At 41.3% G+C, this 22,001-nt stretch overlaps 2 protein-coding genes across 3 annotated transcripts in view; one reads left to right on the top strand and one right to left on the bottom strand.

Moving 5' to 3' along the window:
- dnaja3a (DnaJ heat shock protein family (Hsp40) member A3a) overlaps positions 1 to 6,263 on the top strand; it is a 30,750-nt gene extending 24,487 nt beyond the window's left edge. Inside the window, exons 5-11 of the mRNA XM_060901412.1 lie at positions 567 to 719; positions 819 to 966; positions 3,452 to 3,516; positions 4,935 to 5,063; positions 5,134 to 5,249; positions 5,431 to 5,528; positions 5,752 to 6,263. Coding sequence (XP_060757395.1) covers positions 567 to 719; positions 819 to 966; positions 3,452 to 3,516; positions 4,935 to 5,063; positions 5,134 to 5,249; positions 5,431 to 5,528; positions 5,752 to 5,774 — 732 coding nt within the window. The 3' untranslated portion in view covers positions 5,775 to 6,263. The remainder of the gene's footprint in view (positions 1 to 566; positions 720 to 818; positions 967 to 3,451; positions 3,517 to 4,934; positions 5,064 to 5,133; positions 5,250 to 5,430; positions 5,529 to 5,751) is intronic.
- Positions 6,264 to 6,277: 14 nt separating this feature from the next.
- On the bottom strand, positions 6,278 to 20,339 carry hmox2b (heme oxygenase 2b). Of its 2 annotated transcripts, none has more exons than XM_060901414.1 (6): positions 20,261 to 20,339; positions 17,100 to 17,234; positions 14,994 to 15,111; positions 14,101 to 14,592; positions 10,873 to 10,993; positions 6,278 to 10,745 (listed from the first exon to the last, which is right to left on the bottom strand). In XM_060901414.1, the coding sequence occupies exons 2-6, from the start codon at positions 17,195 to 17,197 to the stop codon at positions 10,618 to 10,620; spliced, it is 957 nt and encodes a 318-aa protein (XP_060757397.1). In that variant the 5' UTR covers positions 17,198 to 17,234; positions 20,261 to 20,339; the 3' UTR covers positions 6,278 to 10,617. The 2 variants fall into 2 exon arrangements, with proteins under 2 accessions (XP_060757397.1, XP_060757396.1); XM_060901413.1 differs by lacking the exon at positions 20,261 to 20,339 and adding an exon at positions 20,117 to 20,224.
- Positions 20,340 to 22,001: the final 1,662 nt, after the last annotated feature.

Raw genomic sequence — 22,001 nt, 5'->3', positions numbered from 1 at the left:
AACTTGGCGAAATGATTTCAGTTTGTGTGTCTACTTTTTTGAACATTTTCAGCACATTTTACCAATAACACAATAATACTGATCACCATGATCATGGTATTAAATTTTCATACCGTTTCATCTCCACTTATAGGATCTACTTTGTATCATGCCACCCTGTTTTCCGAAGAACAGAATGCCCTGTTGTGTTTTATTGCTTACTAAGCGTAGTATATGGTACTTAAGTCACAGTAGCACAGTTTTATGAATGTTTTGGTCTGGTTAGTGTTGTCAGCTCTCAACTAAAATTAAACAAGAACTTGCACAGTCTCCTCCAAAAGTATTGGAATGGCAAGGCCAGTCCTTTTAAGATATTGCTGTACACAGACATTTGGGGTTGAGATCAAAAGATGAATGTGAGATGGTAGAATTTCAGCTTTCATTTCCTGATATTTACATCTAGATGTTAGTTTATTCTCTTAATAGATGCGGTCTTCATTGGCGAAACCCAGGGCTCAAGTCAAGAGTAGACAGCCAGAGCTATGAACTGTTTAAGCACCCAATCTGTTCTGTGTGTTTCTTATCAGTATGTGATGGAGCTGACGTTTGCACAAGCTGCCAAAGGTGTGAATAAGGAAATCACAGTGAACGTTGAGGCCACCTGCCAGCGATGTGATGGCAAAGGACATGAACCTGGTTCTAAGATACAGCACTGCCACCACTGTAACGGCTCAGGAATGGTAAGCCACGCTGTCAACTTCAATAATCTGAGCTACAGATAGAAAGCCAGAACTTCAGCCCAGTCCACTAACCTGTACATGGTCTCTGGGTCCCTGTAGGAGACGGTGAACACGGGGCCATTTGTGATGCGCTCTACCTGTCGCCGGTGCGGTGGCCGTGGCTCAGTGATCACCTCCCCCTGCGTAGCATGTAAAGGAACGGGTCAGAGCAAGCAGAGGCGTACAGTCATGGTTCCTGTTCCTGCTGGTGAGTCAGGCAGCTAAACTGAACATTCACATGCAGTATTTACACCAACTCACATGAAATTCAGTCATAAGAGAAGCCTGTTACTTTTAACATGGCTCCCAGCTTGAATCCTGTGCCTTGTCCAGACTAATGAAATTAAGGACAGGAAAACTTGTATAGCCATTTCTGCTAGGACGTTTATTGTGGTGCACAGATGGCGGAGTAATGTAACAAAGTCTCTTTACAGTGGTAACGACACTGAGCACAAACAAGTGTGCATAAAGAGCTTCATCTTTCCTACAGAAATGCCTCATTTCTATTGTGCATAGCTCTGTTCAGAACGGAGAACAAAACAGACAGTGCTGCTCACATTAACTCGTCTTCTAGTGTGGATGTGCTGGAGCTGGGATCATGTGACAACTAGTGGCCTGTAACAGAAACCTCCATCCACAGTTCTTTGTGAAAATGTGCATTTTCAGGGCCTTAATTACTTAGACATTTCCACACAAGCTGACTCATGCAAAGCCTTTAAAATTTGCAGTTGTGAGCCTGTGTGTGTGTTAAGTACAGAAGTATACCAGTGGTAATGGTGCCAGATTGTGAGATGGCAAAGTTCAACTGGATCAGATCTTTTGGATAAATTTAAGTTTTTATCCAAAAGTTTGTTCATGCAAACATTTGAAGTCCATCCATTATCCATAACCGCTTATCCTGTGCAGGGTCTCAGGTGAGCTGGAGCCTATTCCAGCTGACTATGGGCGAGAGGTGGGGTACACCCTGGACAAGTCACCAGGTCATCACAGGGCTGACACCAGTGGCGGCTCCTGAAATTTTTTTCGGGGGGGGAATTTTCCCCCGTTATGTCTACACGGACCATAAATGTCCACAGGACTGAAGTAAATTGACCTAGGTAGCAAGTCAACTGTTCTACAGAATGTTCTGTAAATAGATTTTGTACTTCAAACTCCATGACCAGCAAGAATTTTACAGACTGTGCAACTTAAGGACAAACAGGAAAATGCACTTACTGTAACAAAACATTGTAAATAGTTGGCTAACATAACAGTAGCAGTTGAATAAATAGATGAGTGGATCTTTAGATCTTGCAATTACTGGTATTTACCAAGGATATTAGCAAAGTGCTAACTCTCAGAGCAAAGTGTGGCAAATATAAAAATGCACATTGAAAACATCAAAAGTGAACGGATTCTGTGACTGTGTGTGTGTGTGAGTCACGAAGTCAACCAAACCCAGAAAAACACCACGGTGACTGGAGCCCTCAGTTTTGTCTTTGCCTCGTAGAGCTAACTCGAACACTCCACAAAATTTCACGCATTGGGTGAGCCGGTTTAATATTTGCCTGTTCTTGTGCCTGAAGCCCTCATCCGGTTGTGCAGCGATGTTCACTCTCCCAAAAGCCGAAAATTTCAGGCAGCTACCCATGTGAATCTTTGATGACTCATGTTTTTTTATTTTCTCCGACAAATGATGCATGTCCGAAACTCCAGTGACCGTCCAAGCAGTGTTGTCCGTGGAGCCACCTCCAGGATGGAAAAGTAAGCAGGGGGAGCAGAAAAACAGAAAATCCTCGCAGCCAGCTCGCCAGGATTTGCGCTGGGACCATGTTGAAGTAAAACCTCGAGTGTATGATTTCCCCCCCCCTTGTCGAAATTTGTTTTATGTTTAGATTTGGTCAAGGAGTCCAGCTTGTTTTGTTGCCAATTTAGCTCGATTTGATCGCTGACTAAATGGAACTTCTTTTAAGGACCGCACTGAATTGCTTTCCGCATCCATCTCACCTCAGAAACTGAGCGGATCGAACGCAACTTTGCCGCACTTCGCAGTGACGTAAGCACGTTAGGGCAAGCCCCCCCGGAACCCATAGAGATTGTATTGAAGTGTCAGTCAGGAGAAAAAAAATATATTAACATGGGACTCTATCAGTGAACTCTTGGGCGATTTTCAACATGACTGAAATCGCCCCAAAAGGGGCGGTACTCTAGAAGCAAGACCACCCTGATTGGACAATGATACCCAGAGACAGATTAAAATGGCCTCGAGCAGCGCTGGTGAAAGTTTGTTTTAAGAAAAGAAAAAAAACTTTTTTTTTTCGTTTTGGCAGTGCGTCGCCCACTCGCCCTTATGCACCAGCCGCCCTTGGCTGACACATAGACACAGACAACCATTCACACCTATGGTCAATTTAGAGCCACAAATTAACCTAATTTCCCCCACCTGTCTTTGGACTGTGGGGGAAACCGGAGCATCCGGAGGAAACCCACAGGGAGAACATGCAAACTCCACACAGAAAGGCCCCCATCGGCCACTGGGCTCAAACCCAGAACCTTCTTGCTGTGAGGCAACAGTGCTAACCACTGTACCGGCCCTCATTTGAAGTCATGAACCCATTTTCTTTCAGGACAGCATCAGGCTGGTGAGATTATGGATGTCTTCTTTGTTCAGATCCAGACTTTGTGGTTTGATGCTTGTGTGGTCACTTTCACAGGTATTGAAGATGGGCAGTCAGTCAGGATGTCTGTGGGGAATAAAGAGATCTTTATCACGTTCAGGGTGAGTTGCTGTTTGTTTTTGTTTACATGCTCTATTTAGGTCTCAGTCTAGTGCTTTGGGACAGTTAAATTTTTTTTACAGACTCAAAATGAAGAAAAATTATTGCTGCGGGAAAAGGATTATAGCAGGGATTTTTAAATCCAAAATAAGTCAAGGGGTAATCTAAAAAGGCTGGGGGAGAGAATGAAAATGGATCAAGATTTGTTAACCTAATAAATGCCTACTAAGGAATAAAACGACTGGACATGCTGTTACTGGAAAATGATGATGGTGCGCTTGCCAGATTTGATTATTTTCCTCCAGCACCATTTTATAAATGTATTGAAAAAAGCATGCCATACTTTTTTTTAATCCATTTATAGTTGCTTTTAATCTCATCAGACATCTGTGGAAAAACAAATCAGTCATTCTTATTTATCACAGCTGAGGTTTTCTGGCCTCATCTCATCTCATTATCTCTAGCCGCTTTATCCTTTATCCGCAGGCAAGCTGGAGCCTATCCCAGCTGACTACGGGCGAAAGGCGGGGTACACCCTGGACAAGTCACCAGGTCATCACAGGGCTGACACATAGACACAGACAACCATTCACACTCACATTCACACCTACGGTCAATTTAGAGTCACCAGTTAACCTAACCTGCATGTCTTTGGACTGTGGGGGAAACCGGAGCACCCGGAGGAAACCCACGCGGACACGGGGAGAACATGCAAACTCCACACAGAAAGGCCCTCGCCGGCCCCGGGGCTCGAACCCAGGACCTTCTTGCTGTGAGGCGACAGTGCTAACCACTACACCACCGTGCCGCCCGTTTTCTGGCCTCTTTTGAAGTTATTAAGGCCAAAAATGCTCTTCATGTTAAGAAACTGCAGAGTCCTTAGTCCTGAAGACTTTCCTGTGTTGGAAAATGTAGCTGCTGCATTCCCTCTCACTGGCACTGAAAACTCCTTCTATAAAAAAAATAAAAATCTCCTGACAGAGCACCCCTCAATATCAATTATAAGTAACTCATTTTTAAAATCTGTTCTTTGAGATAATGGGGAGCTTCCACTGTACGTGTGTGTGTGAGAGAGAGAGCGAGAGAGAGAGAGATGTTACACTAGAAAGGAGACTGTTAGAATGTGTGTATTAATGTAAACTTGCAATCTGAATTACAGCCAACAGTACTGTCAGCACTGCTGCTATAGAAAGTTAACACTTTCTGACCAGTTAGAGCTGAGACCTGCTCTGTTGATGTTGGTTCAACAAAATTGTCAATTTTTTTTTCAACTTAATTGACCGAGAAATTCCATGTTATTTCTTTTAATTTTTTTTTGTTGTTTGGCAATGTGCAACATGCATGTTTACAGAACTCATCAAATCTGCATCCATTAGGCTTTACGAGGTTGAGTCTAATGTCTAGTTTTATTGGTCCTCAGGTCCAGAAGAGTCCTGTGTTCAGGCGAGATGGAGCAGATATCCACTCGGATGTGCAGATTTCAGTGGCTCAGGCCATCCTGGGAGGCACAGTGCGAGCGCAAGGACTCTATGAGACAGTCAACCTTTCTGTGAGTTACTTTGTGTGCATTTTTGGTCTCTAACCCGATGGTGTCTAACTCCTGATTAAATGTTTTGCAGATCCCTGCTGGTGTCCAGGCTGATCAGAGAATCAGGCTTTCTGGAAAAGGAATCCCACGAGTCAGTGGCTATGGTTATGGTGATCATTACATCCACATCAAGATTAAAGTCCCCAAGTATGACACGTTAACGTCATTGTTTACATAATGGCTTAATTATTATTATTTTTTAGCATTCATCTGAAACCTATGAAAAGGCAGTAGGACTAGTTTGGAAAAAGGGGTGGGGCTGTTGTGGGAAAGGAGAGTGGAGTCACTGGAATAGTTACTTATTCCGCTTTCTTATGCTGGTGTGTAGGATGCTAACTGATAGACAACGTGCCCTCATCATGAGCTACGCAGAAGATGAGGTCGATGTGGAGGGAACTGTAAATGGAGTCACCACAACCACTACAGGTGAAACACACACACAGGACACAGAAGTTTGTGTGTTTATCATTTCTCAATTATGAGAAGAGCTGCATTCCCCCCCAACTTAAAGAGGCTGATGAAGGAATGTCTGTTTATAGCCGCTATAACATAAGTGCTAACTTGCACAACATTAAACGTAACTATAAGTGGATAAATCTAAATCCTGTTGCTATTGCACTCTTGTTCATACTGGCCTTCACTTTCTCAGGTAAAAGATCTACAGGAAACTGAGAGGAGTATGGGTGATGAGGACGCAGGGCAGGTGCTATGATGAACTGCTGGACGCAGAGAAGAGAAGCAAGAGTGCGACACCTCACACTTCTCAAACAGACAGCCATGGCACAACACGCACATCTGTCTCCACCATTTCCTTACAGGTTTATGGAAGATGATCTCACTCACTTTATGTGCAGTGTCAGGTCCATGGAAGGCATTTGGAGAGCTCAACACATGCCAGAAAATCCTGACTTGATTCTGAACGTATACATTTTTATGTTGCAATGTTTTGGGTAAACAATTTTGTACATTATTAAGTTATGTAGAATTACCCTACGTGCTGTAAACAGTTGGCTGAGGCGAGAGTGTCTGGTCATGTTCATGTCACAGTAGCTTCTGCTCTGCCTCATTAGCTGTTATATGTTGAACATGTCACTGTTTAAACTGAAGTCACCTAACCTTTTATGACCATTGTATATTAAATTAAAGGGTGATAAATAGGAACACGACGTGTCAGATGTGTTGGATTAAGATTTTATTAGTCTAATAGGTTCAACTAGGCACAGTCAGTAATTCAAAAACAAAAAACACTTTGCATACAGATTGAATTATCAGCAAAAACGTTTACTAATCCTAAGCTAATTATACTGTTAAACTGTTCCCCTATAATATAACCCCCATTAAGGTGCAATATGTAGAAGTGAATGAATAAATAAGTCTGTGGACTCTCATTTTGGTACTACAAGCTGCTTGTATGTGTATTTAAAATTTGTTTAAATCAAATACTGATTTAAAAAGTTTGCTCAACCTGTCAGTGGCATCTGTTAACATACACCTTTACATAACTGTGTTTTATGGAACAATTGTATTTCTCAAAAGCCAACTGCAGTTTGTAAAGCCTCTCTTGAAAAGTCACTAACTTTTCAGGACCTGCAAGCTGCTATTGGAGTGAATGTGGTAAGCACGACCATAATGGTGTTATTACATTACAGGCATTTAGCAGACACACTTATCCAGAGTGACGTACAACAGCAGGGAGCAGTCGGGGGTTAGGTGACTTGCTCAAGTGCGCTTTAGCCATTCATGCTGGTCTAGGGAATTAAACCATTTGGTCTCAAAGCTGCTTCTCTAACCATTAGACAATGGGATCTCATGGTTATGTTCAACATCTGCTAAAATAAGCCAAATTATATATTATAGCACTTAAATGACAGGAAAAATGATCCAACATGATGGTTATTTAGATCCAGGAAAGCTGAAGAACCAGACTCCCAGTTTGGTGTCAATACAGCAAATTTCACACTAGTATACATTTTATCAGGAGACCAGACCAAACTGTAAAAGCCATGCTCATTCCAGGAAACAAAGCTACTGAATGTGTGTATATATTACACACACAGTTTGTGTAGACTTTCACTTCATTAACAGATACATGCGTAAAAAGAAAAGTGTAGGACAGTCAAATAGCTCCAGTATTCAAACCATCAGCAAACTGCTTTGTGCAAATATACTACTGCACTATTCAGTTAAATCCTGACTGATTACATCAGCTTCATAATGCAGAAACGCTCTAAGATGCAGACTTATTCATTGTCATGAAGCTTAATGAGTGCTTTTAAGCTTTTCTTTACGTTACTTCCTACTGATTCAAGTGCTTCTGAATTGGTGCGTCACAGCTGCCTACTGTTGTTGCAAGTTGAATGAAAAAAGGCCAGTTTGGTAAAAGAATACTGTTATAATTTTAACTTCATTACAGACGAGCAAAATGTAACTGCATTGCACAAACAAGTCCAAACACTAATACTGCACCAGCACAGTGCTGAAACTGTTAATCAGTATTAGATTTATATGCCATGATTAGCTGAGTAACATTCAAGTAAATAGCTGAAGGAAAATACCACAAAACCATCACACTCTAGAATATTTTTAAATTGCATTTGAACATCTAGACAGTAGATGGTGCATTACCCAACATAAAACTTACTATTGATAAATCAGCACTTCAAATCACAGCAGACAATGTAGATACAGTAATACTTTATCAGCTTAGGAAGAAAAAGCATTTTACAAATATTATACAGTATATACTTTTTCAATTCTTGTCAAAAGCTATTACCATCAGCAACGCTTACAGTGCGGCACCAACAGCTCAAACTGTTGCAAAAAGTAATCATGTGACACTAGTATATATTGAACTGCCTACTGCATCAAGAACTGATTTGGTAATAGCAGTGTTTGAACGCCTAGATTATATTTTGGTCACTTAAAAGATGTTCAGTATACAAACTCAGAATAACATACTGCAACACCAACGTTGTCATTAAAACAGTGGGAAATAGTTGTTAAGCACACAGTAGTCTGCCCTGCATATATGCTGTTGTCTGTTTCATGCATAACAGCAGTTTTCACTTCAAAGATTTGTGATATGAAAAATAGACCGTTGTTCAGCAAGCAAAAAAAAATTCAAAATGTGCAATATTCAGAATACTCAGTAAAACAGGCCCTGTCCCAAATGGTGCCCTCATCCCTGTGGTCCTCGTTTAAGTGTGATGAGGTTGTTGAGGTGCAAAAAGAAGAGAAAAAAAAAACATCCACTTTGATCATGCTGACAAATCAGTTGTCTGCATGCAGGAGCTCTTGGGGGAAAAAAAAAATCATGGCTATGTAGGCTATAGATCAGACATCTTCACTCTTATCTACAAAAGACCGGTGTAGCTGCAGGTTTTCATTTCAGCCAAGCAGGCACCACCCATTTCATGTTTATTCAGTTATCAAGTACATCTCAGTTTTCGCTGGAATTAAATCCTGCAGTGTTTTGTGAATTAGACTGAAGATTCCTGCCACAGACGTTAATTTGGTAAATATACACCCGTCAGCCATAAAATTTAAACCACTGACCGGTGAAGTGAATAGCTTTGATTATCTCATTACAGTGGCACCTGTCAAGGGGTGGGCTATATTAGGCAGCAAGAGAATAGGTCAGTTCTTGAAGTTGATGTGTTGGAAGCAGGAAAAATGGGCAAGTGACAAGGGCCAAATTGTGACAGCTGGATGACTGGGTCTGAGCATCTCCAAAATGGCACATCTTGTGGGGTGTTCCCAGTATGCAGGGGTTAGTACCTACCAAAAGTGGTCCAAGGAAGGACAACCAGTGAATCAGTGACAGGGTCATGGGTGTCGAAGGCTAGCCCATATAGTCCAATCCCACAGAAGGGCTACTGTCGCACAAATGGCTGAAAAAGTTAATGCTGACACCTTTCTATTTTAGCCAGCATTAATTTTTTCAGCAGTTTGTGCTACAGCAGCTCTTCTGTGGGATTGGACCATATGGGCTAGTCTTCGTTTCCCATGTAAATCAGCAAGCCTTGGCCACCCATGACCCTGTCGCTGGTTCACCGGTTGTCCTTCTTTGGATCACCTTTGGTTGGTACTAACCAGGAACACCCCACAAGATGTGCCATTTGAGATGTTCAGGCCCAGTCATCTTGCCATCACAATTTGGCCCTTGTCAAAGTCGTTCAGATCCTTACACTTGCCCACTTTTCCTGTCTCCAACACATCAACTTCAAGAACTGACTGTTCTCTTGCTGCCTAATATATCCCACCCCTTGACAGGTCCCACTGTAACAACATAATCAATGTAATTCCCTTTATTTCTGATCGGTGTATAAATTAAGTACTTGATTATATCCATTAATCATTTTAGGGAATTTGTTTGCCCATATTATAACCCTAATTCTGCTTAATGACAATTCACCTAATGACTCCATTTCAGAACTTGAAATTTATTAGTTTTACTGTCTCTCTCATCTGCTTGTTTCCCATCCATCCCCTGTGACTGGTCCTTGAGTATACTGTAACTGCAGGGAGCTGTGAGGAAGAAATCATTGCTTTGTCAGAGTCCAAGTGTGCTTTCACACTATTTTTTTTTTTTTGCTGGTTTTGTTGGGGTTCCCCCCCTCAACCACCCGCACACGTTTCACACACAATTCTTCTGGCTGCTACCATGAGTGTTTCAGTGATCACTGCGTAGTGCGTGAAAACTATATACAGATTTACAACATACTCAATCTAAAACATTTCACTGACAATATTCCAATGTAACTACAAAAAAATAACATGGCTAATATTGGGATATTCACCAGTATGCCATGTGTGGTCATACTTTAACTGGGGATGCATAAACCTTGATGCGCAAACAGCTCCTCTTTTGAAGTTTACGAGAGTTAAACCAATCTTAATTTAATCTTTACTGGTGATAATTAATCTAGAGAGCAAGCAATGATAGTTAGCTCGCTGATGCTAACAAATCATGCGGCGATCATTGAAAGGATGTATAGAGAGCACTCATGCTCAGCTGCCATCTGAAGACTTTTTGAAAATAAGCAATGGGCACCCTGCAACCTCACAAATCTCATAGGCATGCAGAAACCAGGACCACAAGCATGCCATTTGGGCCAGGGTATAAATGTGCTCGAAAATTAACTTCAACTTCTGAACTGAATTTAACAAACCACAAAGCAGATATTATAATAATAGCATCAGAATTAACAGTTCTCTATATGCAATGCGTGATGCATTGTGAAAATATGTGAGTAAAAATCTCACCACTTTCACTCACTAACTGAAAGGCGAGTGGGACACAACGTTTCCCAGGTAGAAGACGACTGGAAAGAACGTGTACTTGTCCATTAGATCCAAACAGTCATCCTTCTCTTCTGAGCTTGGTGGTGGAAGTTCCTCTTTCATGCTCGTCTAAGAACAGCTTTAGCATTTCTCTTAACATTAGGATACGGGTAAGGGGGAGGTGTTCCTACATCAGTAGGAAATTCTACAGTTCCATGGATACACGAATGGATCATATGAGGTACCAGGCAACCACTCCGGCAAGAGCAGCGATCCATGCAGCAAGCAGCACTTGGCCTGTGGGGTTTCTCAGGAATGCTGCAGCCATTTGATAAGCATATGCAGATCCTCCACTGGCAGCTATAGATAGACAGATAGACAGACAGACAGACAGAGCAACAACACAAACATGAAGCGCACTATGTAATCAGCAAGTCATTTAGGGACTTTATTCCAAAATATCCTGGAAGACGTGGATCAGGCTCACCCATTTTGGCAGCATAGTAAGGACATTTGCTGATGTCTCCTTGCATGTGACCATGGATGGGACCTCCATCCAGAACATCTTCGTCAATCGTCTTCCCTATTTCTTCCAGTTCTTGGAAAACCTAAATTGAACACAGAATTCAACAGGAAGGTAAGTTTAACATGTGCTAAATGGCCTTATGCCTTCGTTCAACTCTACGCGCGCGCACACACACAAAAAGCAATATCCAGCTTGCATTGCTTAAATTTGGCTTCCTGGGGCAACATGCAGCTGCCTGAATGTTGAGATTTAGACATTAGGGCTGTCTGAAGACACTTATGAGCTCATAGTATCTACTTCATAATACTGTAATGCCACATAAAACATTAAAGCGCATTTATTTATTTTTTTGGGGGGGGGTTTGTTTTTCAGTGTTTAATTACTTCCAATGTTTTAATCGACTAATTTTCTGACTTAACGGAGATCATGATTCTCACCCTCACTTCCTCGCTTTTCTGAGACACCAATTCTGTCAGGAATAATGTGTTTATTAAATTCTTATATTATTTTAGCAGACTATTGTAGCTACATTTTCCTAGTGGATGTGTGTAAATGACAGTTCGTCTTCATTCTGAATTACTGATTTATACAACAGCCAACAACCAAAATCCTGAAAAGAAAAAAAAAAAATGCTATTTACTATAAAACTTCAATTACATGAAGATGCCATGATGCCAGTGTGTCCTTCCACCATGCAAAGGTGAAAAGTGGAAAGCAAGCGTATTAAAATCTCAGTATCTTATCAACTGCAGTAATAACACTGCCTGCCCGCCTCCAAAAAAAAAATTTTTTTTAAATAATAATAATAACCATTTGGATTTAAATAATAAGCAAATATGTGAGAGCCTTTGAATGGATAATTACTGCAGTGATTAATGTGTTTCAGCTAGCAACACTTCTTTTAACCCTAACTGATGCAGTGAGTAGCTTCTCATTTCTGAAACAAACATGTCAGTAGACGCATCCTGTGCTCAAGGAAAAGATGTTCCTGTGTTTCAGAAGGGTGAAACTATTGGCCTGCATCAAACAAAGAAACCAACTAAGGAGATTGCTCAAATTACTGGCATTAGGTTAAGAACTGTCCAACACATTATTGAAACCTGGAAGGATAGTGGAGAACCATCAACTTTGTGGAAAAAATGTGGTTGGAAAAGATCCTGACCGACCATGGTCAGACAAAACTGTTGGATTTGACTTCAACAAGCATTTGCTTGTTGAAGTCAAATCCAACAGCAGAACTCACAGCTATGTTTAATAGTGAAATTAAGGGCATTTCCATACTCACAGTGTGATGAGAACTCACAGGATTGGGACTAAACAGTTGTGTGGCCATAAGAAAACCACTTGTTAGCAGTGTTGTAGTCAAGTCACTAAACCTCGAGTCCGAGTCCAGTCTCGAGTCCCCAGTGTTCAAGTCCGAGTCAAGTCCAAGTCATTAAAAAAAAAATTTCGAGTCGAGTCCGAGAACAAGACACTAACCGCGCCATTTTATGGCTGTTTTAGCGCCGTTAACATTAGTTTGTTCCTGAACATGATGTATGAACAGGTGAATGTGCATTCTCTTTGTCAGGTATTCTGTCAGCGATGGTTGGGAGACGGATGCAAGTGCAGAAGGTGTGTTTATTAGTACAAGTGAAGACAGGTAAACAATCCAGAACGGCAGGCAAAGTCATAAAACAGTGAAACAGGCAATAGGTCGAGTGAGGCACAAACAGGCTATCGTAGGTTTGGCAGAATCAAAGATGAGAAACAGTTCAGGTATCAGGAAACCAAACAAGGAAATAAGGCTCGGTAATGTGTCAGCAACACAACTCAATACTTTGTAAAGTAAGTGTGTTTTCACAGTTTTTATTTAGGCATGCCGATTGTGCCTTAATCCTGTGCAGATGCAAGTCGTTTACGGCACACGCAAGAGTCCGCTTGGTGCGCGTGCTGTCCGGAGCGTGCCCAAGAGGCTATCTGATGCATACACCAAGGTGCGCAGGTGTGACACTCTTGCACGAAATTAGTACAAAAATTAATGTAGATATAAATGTCTTATGCCAAATTATGGCGTGTTACAAAAAATAAAGAAAAAATCCGAGTCCTCGTCTCCAATTTACGAGTCTGAATGCAGTTAATGCACAAGTCCAAATCAAAATCCGAGTCATTAGTGCTCAAGTCCAAGTCAAGTCATGAGTCCGTAAAATTAGGGCACAAGTCGAACTCGAGTCCAAGTCCTGGACTCGAGGACTATAAGCTTGCTTGTTAGTGAGACTAATCAGGAGAAAAGGCTTCAATTTGCTACAGAGCATAAAGTCTGGACTCTGGAGCAATGGAACAAGGTCATGTGGTTTGATAAGTCCAGATTGACCCTATTCCTGAGAGATGGGTGTGTCAGGGTGAGAAGGGAAGCACATGAAGCGATGCATCCATCATGCATAATGGCCACGGTACAAGCCTCTGGAGCATTATGATCTTTGGTTGATTCAGTTGGTCAGGTCGAGGCTCAGCAATGTTATGGGGCAATAAAATGAAGTCAGCTGATTACCTGAATGACCAGGTTATTACATCAATGGATTTTTTTCTTCCCTGATGGCACGGGCAAAAAAAATTAGGGCTCGGATTGTGAAAGAACGGATCAGGAAGCACAAAGAATCACTTTCAAACATGAATTGACAGCAACTTGTGGGTGGAAACCAGTCACTGTGGCACAACATACAAAAATTGTAGATGGTTAATTTTTGACTATTTCTTTGTAATGGGGTATAACACACACACACACACACACTGTTTCACTTATTTATAAGATGACGTGAAGGTAAATCTCTCAGGAAATGTATAGCGTGATTCAGGTTGGCAGAACAAGGTGGGTGGGTGGGGGGCAATCAAATATGGCCTTCCCCAGAAAGTGTTTCTTGCCGTTTATCACTGAAATCATTACAGATAAGCCAATTTAATTTAAATGATTCAGATTTTACATCAAAAGGTTTTCATTCTCATACTTGTACTAACAGATGGTGAAAAATAAATAAATAAATAAATAAATAAATAAAAAATCAGCAAAACCTGAGACGGCATTGTGGAAAAGTTTTCTGCTACACTGATCATTATAAATATCACAGAAAATAGCTGATGTTTGGGTCCGAACGCTAACCAGACATGAATTCTAACAATTCTAACATTTGCAGCCACTTTGCTGCATCGTACCTCCATGTTAAACTGAAAAGCCCGCACAGCCTCCTGAACAATCCTGTCCTTGGTGATGGTGTCGAGCTCCAGCTCATTCATTCGGCTGCGGTACAGCTGCTTGAACGCTTTGTTGCTGTGGATGCTGTCAAACTGATAGAAAAAGACTCCTTCTCCTGTCGGGGGCAGCTTGAGGGCACGCTGGGCCACTTTCTTCAACACCTGGCCCCCTGAGAGATCGCCCATATAGCGTGTGTACGCGTGAGCCACCAGCAACGCAGGGTCTTCACTACCGATTTCATGAATACGCTCTACGTAGCGCTGAGTAGCGGGAGAGCAGCTGATCTGATCTTGCCAGTCCTCGCCATAGAAGTACTCGAGATCCCGAGCCAAGGCCTCATGCCGGTGAAGCTCGTTGGGGAAGTAAAGAGGTGCAAATTGGGGGTGATCCTTGTTTTTCTCAATCTCTTCCTCCATGGCCGAATAGGTGTAGTAGAGTGCCACAGCTCCGAGCTGGAAGCAGAGAGATATTTCAGATATGCAAGTGCGTTTTATTCTAAATGATTTCTGCTCCAAAAGCAGAATGGAAGCAAGTGAGAACAGATAAAGAAAGACAAAGAGAGAGCAGGGAAGAGGGCGAGCCAGCCACAGAGAAAGATAAAAAGAAAATGTAGAGGAAAAAGACAGGAAAAGCAAAAGAGAGCAAGAATTTTTTGAAAGACTTTTTCCAAACCAAACTGCTTGGTTTCAAGGCTTAGTCATATAAACACTACTGGCTTCTACATTCCAAATCGAGAAACCACAGACACACACCCTAACCTGATAACCAACATCAGATGATTGAGTGAAAATTAGCCACTTTCCTGCACACTTTCACATAGATAACTGGATAATGATTTTGCATCAAGTCTAACCTTAAAGAGCTCCTTGCGTATGCATCCATGAAGGAAGTCTTTAACAAACTGTGTGTTTTCAGCTTGCTCATGAACTTCTTTTGTTCCTGCAGCCAGCAGCTCAGAGAGGTCTTCAGGTCTGGAAGGTAAAGAGCTTCATAAGGCCAACATAAAGAAAAGTCTGCCTGCTCAAACATACACATCAGAGGAAGAGCACAATGTGCGCTAGGAGTACTATGTAGAATTTGAATATGAAAAAGGGATGATGAATTCAATGTATTATAACGATACTACCCAAAGCATCACAGTTTTTGGTGCATCGTGATTATTACTTCCACCATTATATACAAATCAGATTCCGCTATGATGGTGATCTTTTCAATCTATGCAGGCTCAAAGCCAAGACTAAATTCTTTACAGAATTCATATGCTGATGACATCGCGATTTTCAGTGATACACCAGAGGGCTTGCAGTGTATGTTGACATCCTACAATGACCTTGCAAAGCGTATGGGTCTGTACATTAACACAGCCAAAACAGAGACCATGTGCATTGGGGACCTCATTGAGTTCTTTATAGATGGTACCAAATTAGCTAATGTCACCTGCTTCAAGTACCTGGGCAGCTACATTGCCAGTGATTGCTCTATGAAAGTGGAACTCGCATCTCACATTCAAGCAACATCGTGCGCATTTGGTCGACTGCGGAAAAGGGTGCTTGACTTCCGCGATCTAACAACTTCGACCAAAATCGCTGTGTACCACCAATGCTTAATGCCGCTTCTAATGTACGGCAGTGAAACATGGACATTGTATCAGCACGATGTCAGGCAACTCCGTACAATACAACAGCATTATCTACACCTCATCTTAAACATCACATGGGATCATTTTTTTAAGCAATGAAGATGTGTTAAAGGTTAATCAGAAGCCGTCTATGTTGGCTTGGACATATTTGCCAGATGGACGACACTGGAGCACCCAAGCAACTGATGTACGGTGAACTTGTTTGTGATTCTTGCCCAGTTGGTCAACCGAAGCTCTGTTTCAAAGACACTTGCAAAAATGCGCTCAAATGTGGGGGATGTCCTTAACGGTTGGCAGTCTTCCGCCAACTGTAGGCAGGAGTGGCAGAGCCTAATTGAGACTGCTTGTGGAAACTATATCAAGAAGAGAGCTCTTGCATATGAAAGGAGAAGGGTACTTCAGAGAGAGAAGAGATAAAAACTGTGCATTTACCCGTCTGCAGGGGGGCGTAAGGTGTGCGTTTTTTTTTTTTTTTGAGACGGCAATTATATGCAGCCCAAGTGTTAAACATTGGACGGACAAATTGCTAGCACATGGGACCAAAAAAAAAAAAGTTTACATGTCCGGTGTGTCTTAGTTTTTCCCCATTGTTCATTATCTGCCAGATAAGTAGGTCCTGTGAGCTGTCCTAATCACTGGTTAGGACTTCACTCATTCAACAACCTGAGAAGGACTTTCACAACAGAAAACTTTACATTTTATGTTTGCTTCAATGGAACACACTCAAATTGGTTAAAATCTTTATAGTGTGCCACGACCTGCTACACTACAAATGGGCACCAAGGACTTTGTGGTCAGGTGGCTGGTTGGAATTATTTTTACTAGACATATTAAATACTAATTATATGAACGGTTGCTAGACAGTCTTTCCAGAATCAGGAATATGAAGAAATGTGGAAACATTGACCAAACTGAGAAAAGCACAGAACCGTATAGCACGAAAAATGGTTATATAACTCCAGTGCTCGCACAACCTCGAATCAAGGAAAAAGTCGCAGTCACCTTGAATCAAGGAAAAAGTCACATGGCACTGGACTAGCTAACGAATTTATGATTTGTCTAGCCTGGTTATAGGAAACTTCTTAAATACTTCTTGAAACGAACAGAAGGTTAATATCTTAGCCCTCAAATAATACAGCAAAATAATCAAATGATCAGAAAAAATTATTACTTATACTGATGTAGTATAACATTCGCAATATCAGATTCTCTTATTACAGTACCACCACAATGGTAATTCTAGTATATCCATTTCATTGTATTGGTAAGGTATTATAAACATTTATTATTTTTTTAACTGTCAGAAGGTCATAACACCACCTGCAACTGTCATCATCATCTTTATCCTCGTATACGAGTCCTCCACCATTCAACATGCTCAGTCTATTGGCTGAATCTTCTGTCTTGACTCCAGACATGTTTCAGCCTCCGTCTCTGCTATCTGGCTGCTTTTCACTACAAATGTGGAAGTGGATAATTAGCTTTTCAGAATATTTTAACAATGTTTGTCACTTTTACACTGGGAAACCTGTAGCAATACAAGCAGAGTCTCGATCTGAGAAAAGGAAAGAAGGCACTTCAGTAATACTGCATATTCAAATGATAAACAACGTTCATTTGTTGTACCACATACAGTAGCCATACATTTATCAATAGAAAGGGATTTTTGAGCTCTAGCTGATCTCGGGTCCAAGTATTTGTTCCAACAATCATACCCTGTGCTGTCTTCATCCGGTGTAACGGTCTGATCGTGCGCTGGTATAAATTTACCATGCGCATACCGATTTTTTTTCCCGGTCAACTTCCGGGAAGTCTAAATTTACCATTTCTTGCTGCGATTTTGTACCGAGCATTTCAATAGAACGCGAATTGTGACTACAATTGTGAGATTTGATTATCAGTAGACAAGAATGGTTTGGATTGAATTTTATGTGTGTAAATGAAGTTAATAAAGTTGTTCAAAACACTTTACATTCTGACTTCCTTCTTTCATATATACTTAAACAAATCAATATTCATGAAGATAAAAGTTCATCATTCCTGGCTGCTGGCTGGTCCTGATCAGCCTACTTAGTGCATAAACTGGAACTAAAACACGGGTCATTCATTCATTCATTCATCAAGATAAAGTGAAAATTTATTTGTGGATCAAGTATGAACGTAAATCCCATATCATATTGGGCTGGTAAATTCTGACTAGGTCCAATGACAGGAGTCTAATTATACCAGGTTGGTAAATTTGACAGAATAACTATATTATAATCATGATGAGTCTCAGGGCAGCACGGTGGTGTAGTGGTTAGCGCTGTCGCCTCACAGCAAGAAGGTCCGGGTTCGAGCCCCGTGGCCGGCGAGGGCCTTTCTGTGTGGAGTTTGCATGCTCTCCCCGTGTCCGCATGGGTTTCCTCCGGGTGCTCCGGTTTCCCCCACAGTCCAAAGACATGCAGGTTAGGCTAAGTGGTGACTCTAAATTGACCGTAGGTGTGAATGTGAATGGTTGTCTGTGTCTATGTGTCAGCCCTGCGATAACCTGGCGACTTGTACCCCGCCTTTCGCCCGTAGTCAGCTGGGATAGGCTCCAGCTTGCCTGCGACCCTGTAGAACAGGATAAAGCGGCTAGAGATAATGAGATGAGATGATGAGTCTCACTCAAACAAATCAATATTCATCAAGATAAAGTGAAAATTTATTTGTGGATCAAGTATGATCATAAATCTATCATACTGGGCTGGTAAATTCTGACTAGGCCCAATGACAGCAGTCTAATTATACCAAGTTGGTAAATTTGAGAGAATAACTAAATTATTATAACCATGAGGAGTCTTACTTAAACAAATCAATATTCATCAAGATAAAGTGTAAATAATTCAAGTATGAACACGAACATAAATCTCACATTAGGCTGGTAAATTCAGACTAGGCTCAATTATACCAAGTTGGTAAATTTATACTGTGTTAAATTCAGACCGTGACACCGGGCCTGAGCACAATGTTCAGAAAAAATAAAATAAAATAAAACAGTTGACTCAGTTTAAGCAGTAAAGGCCTGTTTACAGTGTGCACTACTGTTTTAGCTGATGGTGAGCAAGTAAACAAAAGCCCAACAGACAAGGTCATGACTGCGTGTCAGGAAAGTCTTTGTGCTGTTTACCACTGAGCTCAAGGACACAGATGGCACGGGGGGGGGGACATGTCCCCCCCCAGATTTATAGTGACCCCATCTGTCCCCCCCACCCACCGTCCCTATGTAAGGCACCAAACATAGGTAGAAAAAGTGAGGATTAACGTTCCGTTAGTTAGGCTAACATACATTGCAGCACAAAGTTGAAATGGCAATGACAATTTTGTTGATTGGAAAAAATACTTTTTATTTTTATTTGTGTGAATCTGTTGTTCAAGTGTTTATACTTCTGTTTTCATACACATTTTATGTATCTAATCATTTACATGAAGGCACGAGTGTGAATCATTTCAATTTTATTTTATTAATTTATGGACATTCCCTTTTTGTTAGAAGTTACAGTTAAAGTTTCTGTGATGAGATTTTTCATCCTGCTGAGATCAGCAAAATGTTTAAATAAAACATACAGAAGACATGAAGTTTTGGAGCGTGATTAACATACCAGACAAATAACAATTTGATAATGTATGGCTAGTGTTGACCAGGTAGGCCTTTGTCTACCAATGTTCATTCAGTTAGAAAACTCACAATTCTAATGTATATTGAAGCTTCAGTACATACATTATATATATATATATATATATATATATATATATATATATATATATATATGTGTGTGTGTGTGTATACACACATACATATTTTATATATATATGTGTGTGTGTGTATACACACATACATATTTTATATATACACACACACACACACACACACAAAATGGTATCATTTGCTGACAGCTCAGTCCCCCAGTTCAAAAATCCTATCTGCGCCCCTGACTGAGCTCACAGTGAAGAGGAGGAGAGCTAGGGAGATTTACAACTACACACGGTCTCCGTTTCGATAAAATGTCCATACCGCAGTGTGACCGCTCAGTAATGCTTCAGACACTTAACTGCGCATTGCTTTAGTGAGCGAGTGATGACAAAGCGACCGTCAGTAAACTCAGTGCTAGTGCACTCAGTAAATAATCATCCTGTGATGCATTTGGAACACAGCCGGCTGGTTTAGCAGAACTGGGAAGCAAGCTGCATCACAAAGATTAGCCACGCAGACGGAGCCGTTTAAAAACCAGGGTCGTTTTAAATCAAGTTGCGCATATTTTTGTTTCTGTATCGAGTCAGAACTAATAAGTGACCAGCTCTGTGTAATCTTTCACCTAGTTATCTTCCTGTAGCTAGGCCAGCTACAAACAATCGCGTCCGTCCCTCAGCAGCCTTCGCTGTTGTTTAGAATCACAATATTCAGGCTTATTAAACAAACACTACAAGTGTAAAATATCTAAACAGTAAAAAACACTCACCGATGTCTGCTCCGTACTTCTGGTCGGAAGGGGAAGTGCTTATTTACCACGTGCTTGTCAAGCGCACAGGAAAACAGCAGTTTGCGAACATACGTCATAACGTCCGCCATATTGGAACGGACCGGTGTTCTGATAAACGGTCCTACATCCGCGAAGCGTTCTACGGTAGGAGGGGATGTCAGACATGTCTGTCGAGCAGTCCTACATTGCAGGAAATCCTAGTGTGATTCAACTTTAACTTTTAGTCATAGTTCACGGTTTTTCCCTCTGCAAAGAGCATGCTTCACTGATACAACGTCCACCAACCCTGTCAGAATTCATATGAATGCAGGACGTTCTGACTCTGACAATTCAAACGACTCCGTCAGAATATGCTTTTACATTCATATGAATCTAGGACGCTCTGACTCTTCAATTGACCCTGTCAGAATATGTAGAATTAATAGGGTTTTTTTGGTCACTATTCACAAGTACCATTTGCTCTATTAAAATAAGTGTAGGACGTTATTACAATTCAAATGACGCCGCAGGACGTTCTCACAACTCATATGACCCCATCAGAATATGCTTCTACCAGTGGCGTGCACAGATAGACACGAGGTGGTGCTCAAGCACCTGCCCCTCTGCCCTCTGTCCAAAAAAGTGCCCTTTTGAATTTTTTTTTTTTTACAGTTTACTGAGGCCAATGTCGACATGATCTTTTAGAAAAGCCGCGGCATTAAAAGCGTGTGTGAAAATAATGTCCCGATGTGTGCCCCCTCCACACACACACCGGACCTCTGTCTCTCTTGCTCTGTCACGTGAACAAGCGTGCAGTGCATTCAATGTGAGGTTGCAGCAGCATAGCGTCCTGGAAGCCACGGCCTTGTCGTAGCGCAGACAACACATCGGGCAGTCAGTCAGCTCTTCCCCTGCCCCACCAGCCAGGTAACACATGAATCAAGTGAAAATGTCTTGTTTGCCCTCTAAGCCCAAGCTGTAATTATTTTGTCGTGAAGAAGCCCGTCGCATACAGAAACAACTGCACATGGCAGCCTTTGCCAGCTTATTTGCTCCCTTTCCATATGGAGAAACAAACTGAACAACATTTTAAATGTAGCCTAAACCATTGAGGCAACCCCACTCTCCATCAATTCCGACCTGTTTTTATAACATGATTAAGAATATCACGTTATGCTAGTATGCATGCCGTTATGCAAATAAAGGAGAGCTCCGTTGAGCCCATTGAATGTGTATATTTCGTTACAAATTTTAAGATGATCTCACGGAAATCTGTGAATAAACACAGTCTTGAGACTCAAGTCAGTGATGGGAAGATCAGACTTTCAGACTTTTTAAAGATGGAACTACAGAAAAATACCCAAAACTTTGATATGATTATGAACACAAGACTCAATCTCAGACTTTCTCAGACACAAGACTTAAATCTCAGACTTTTATAATAAGGTGTTCCACATGCGCAAAAAAGTGCCCTTTTTTCCCCCCAGAGCACTTGCCCCCCAAAATGTCTGTGCACGCCACTGGCTTCTACATTAATAAATGAATAAATGAGATATTTCAGATGTATTGCAAGACTCACGCAATGGTTAGAAATCAGCATTATGTTAGATTAAGTAGTAAAGATTGAATGCACGCCATTAATCTGCACCGTTTATTCTGCACTGTTTATAGCACAGCTGATGTAGGACAAAATCTGTTCAGATGCCAAGAAATGACGTTTTGTGCTCTGCGCATGCGCAGT

The sequence above is a fragment of the Neoarius graeffei genome, chromosome 20 (assembly GCF_027579695.1).
Source record: "Neoarius graeffei isolate fNeoGra1 chromosome 20, fNeoGra1.pri, whole genome shotgun sequence".
Taxonomy (NCBI): domain Eukaryota; kingdom Metazoa; phylum Chordata; class Actinopteri; order Siluriformes; family Ariidae; genus Neoarius; species Neoarius graeffei.
This window is presented reverse-complemented; position numbering and strand designations above follow the sequence as displayed.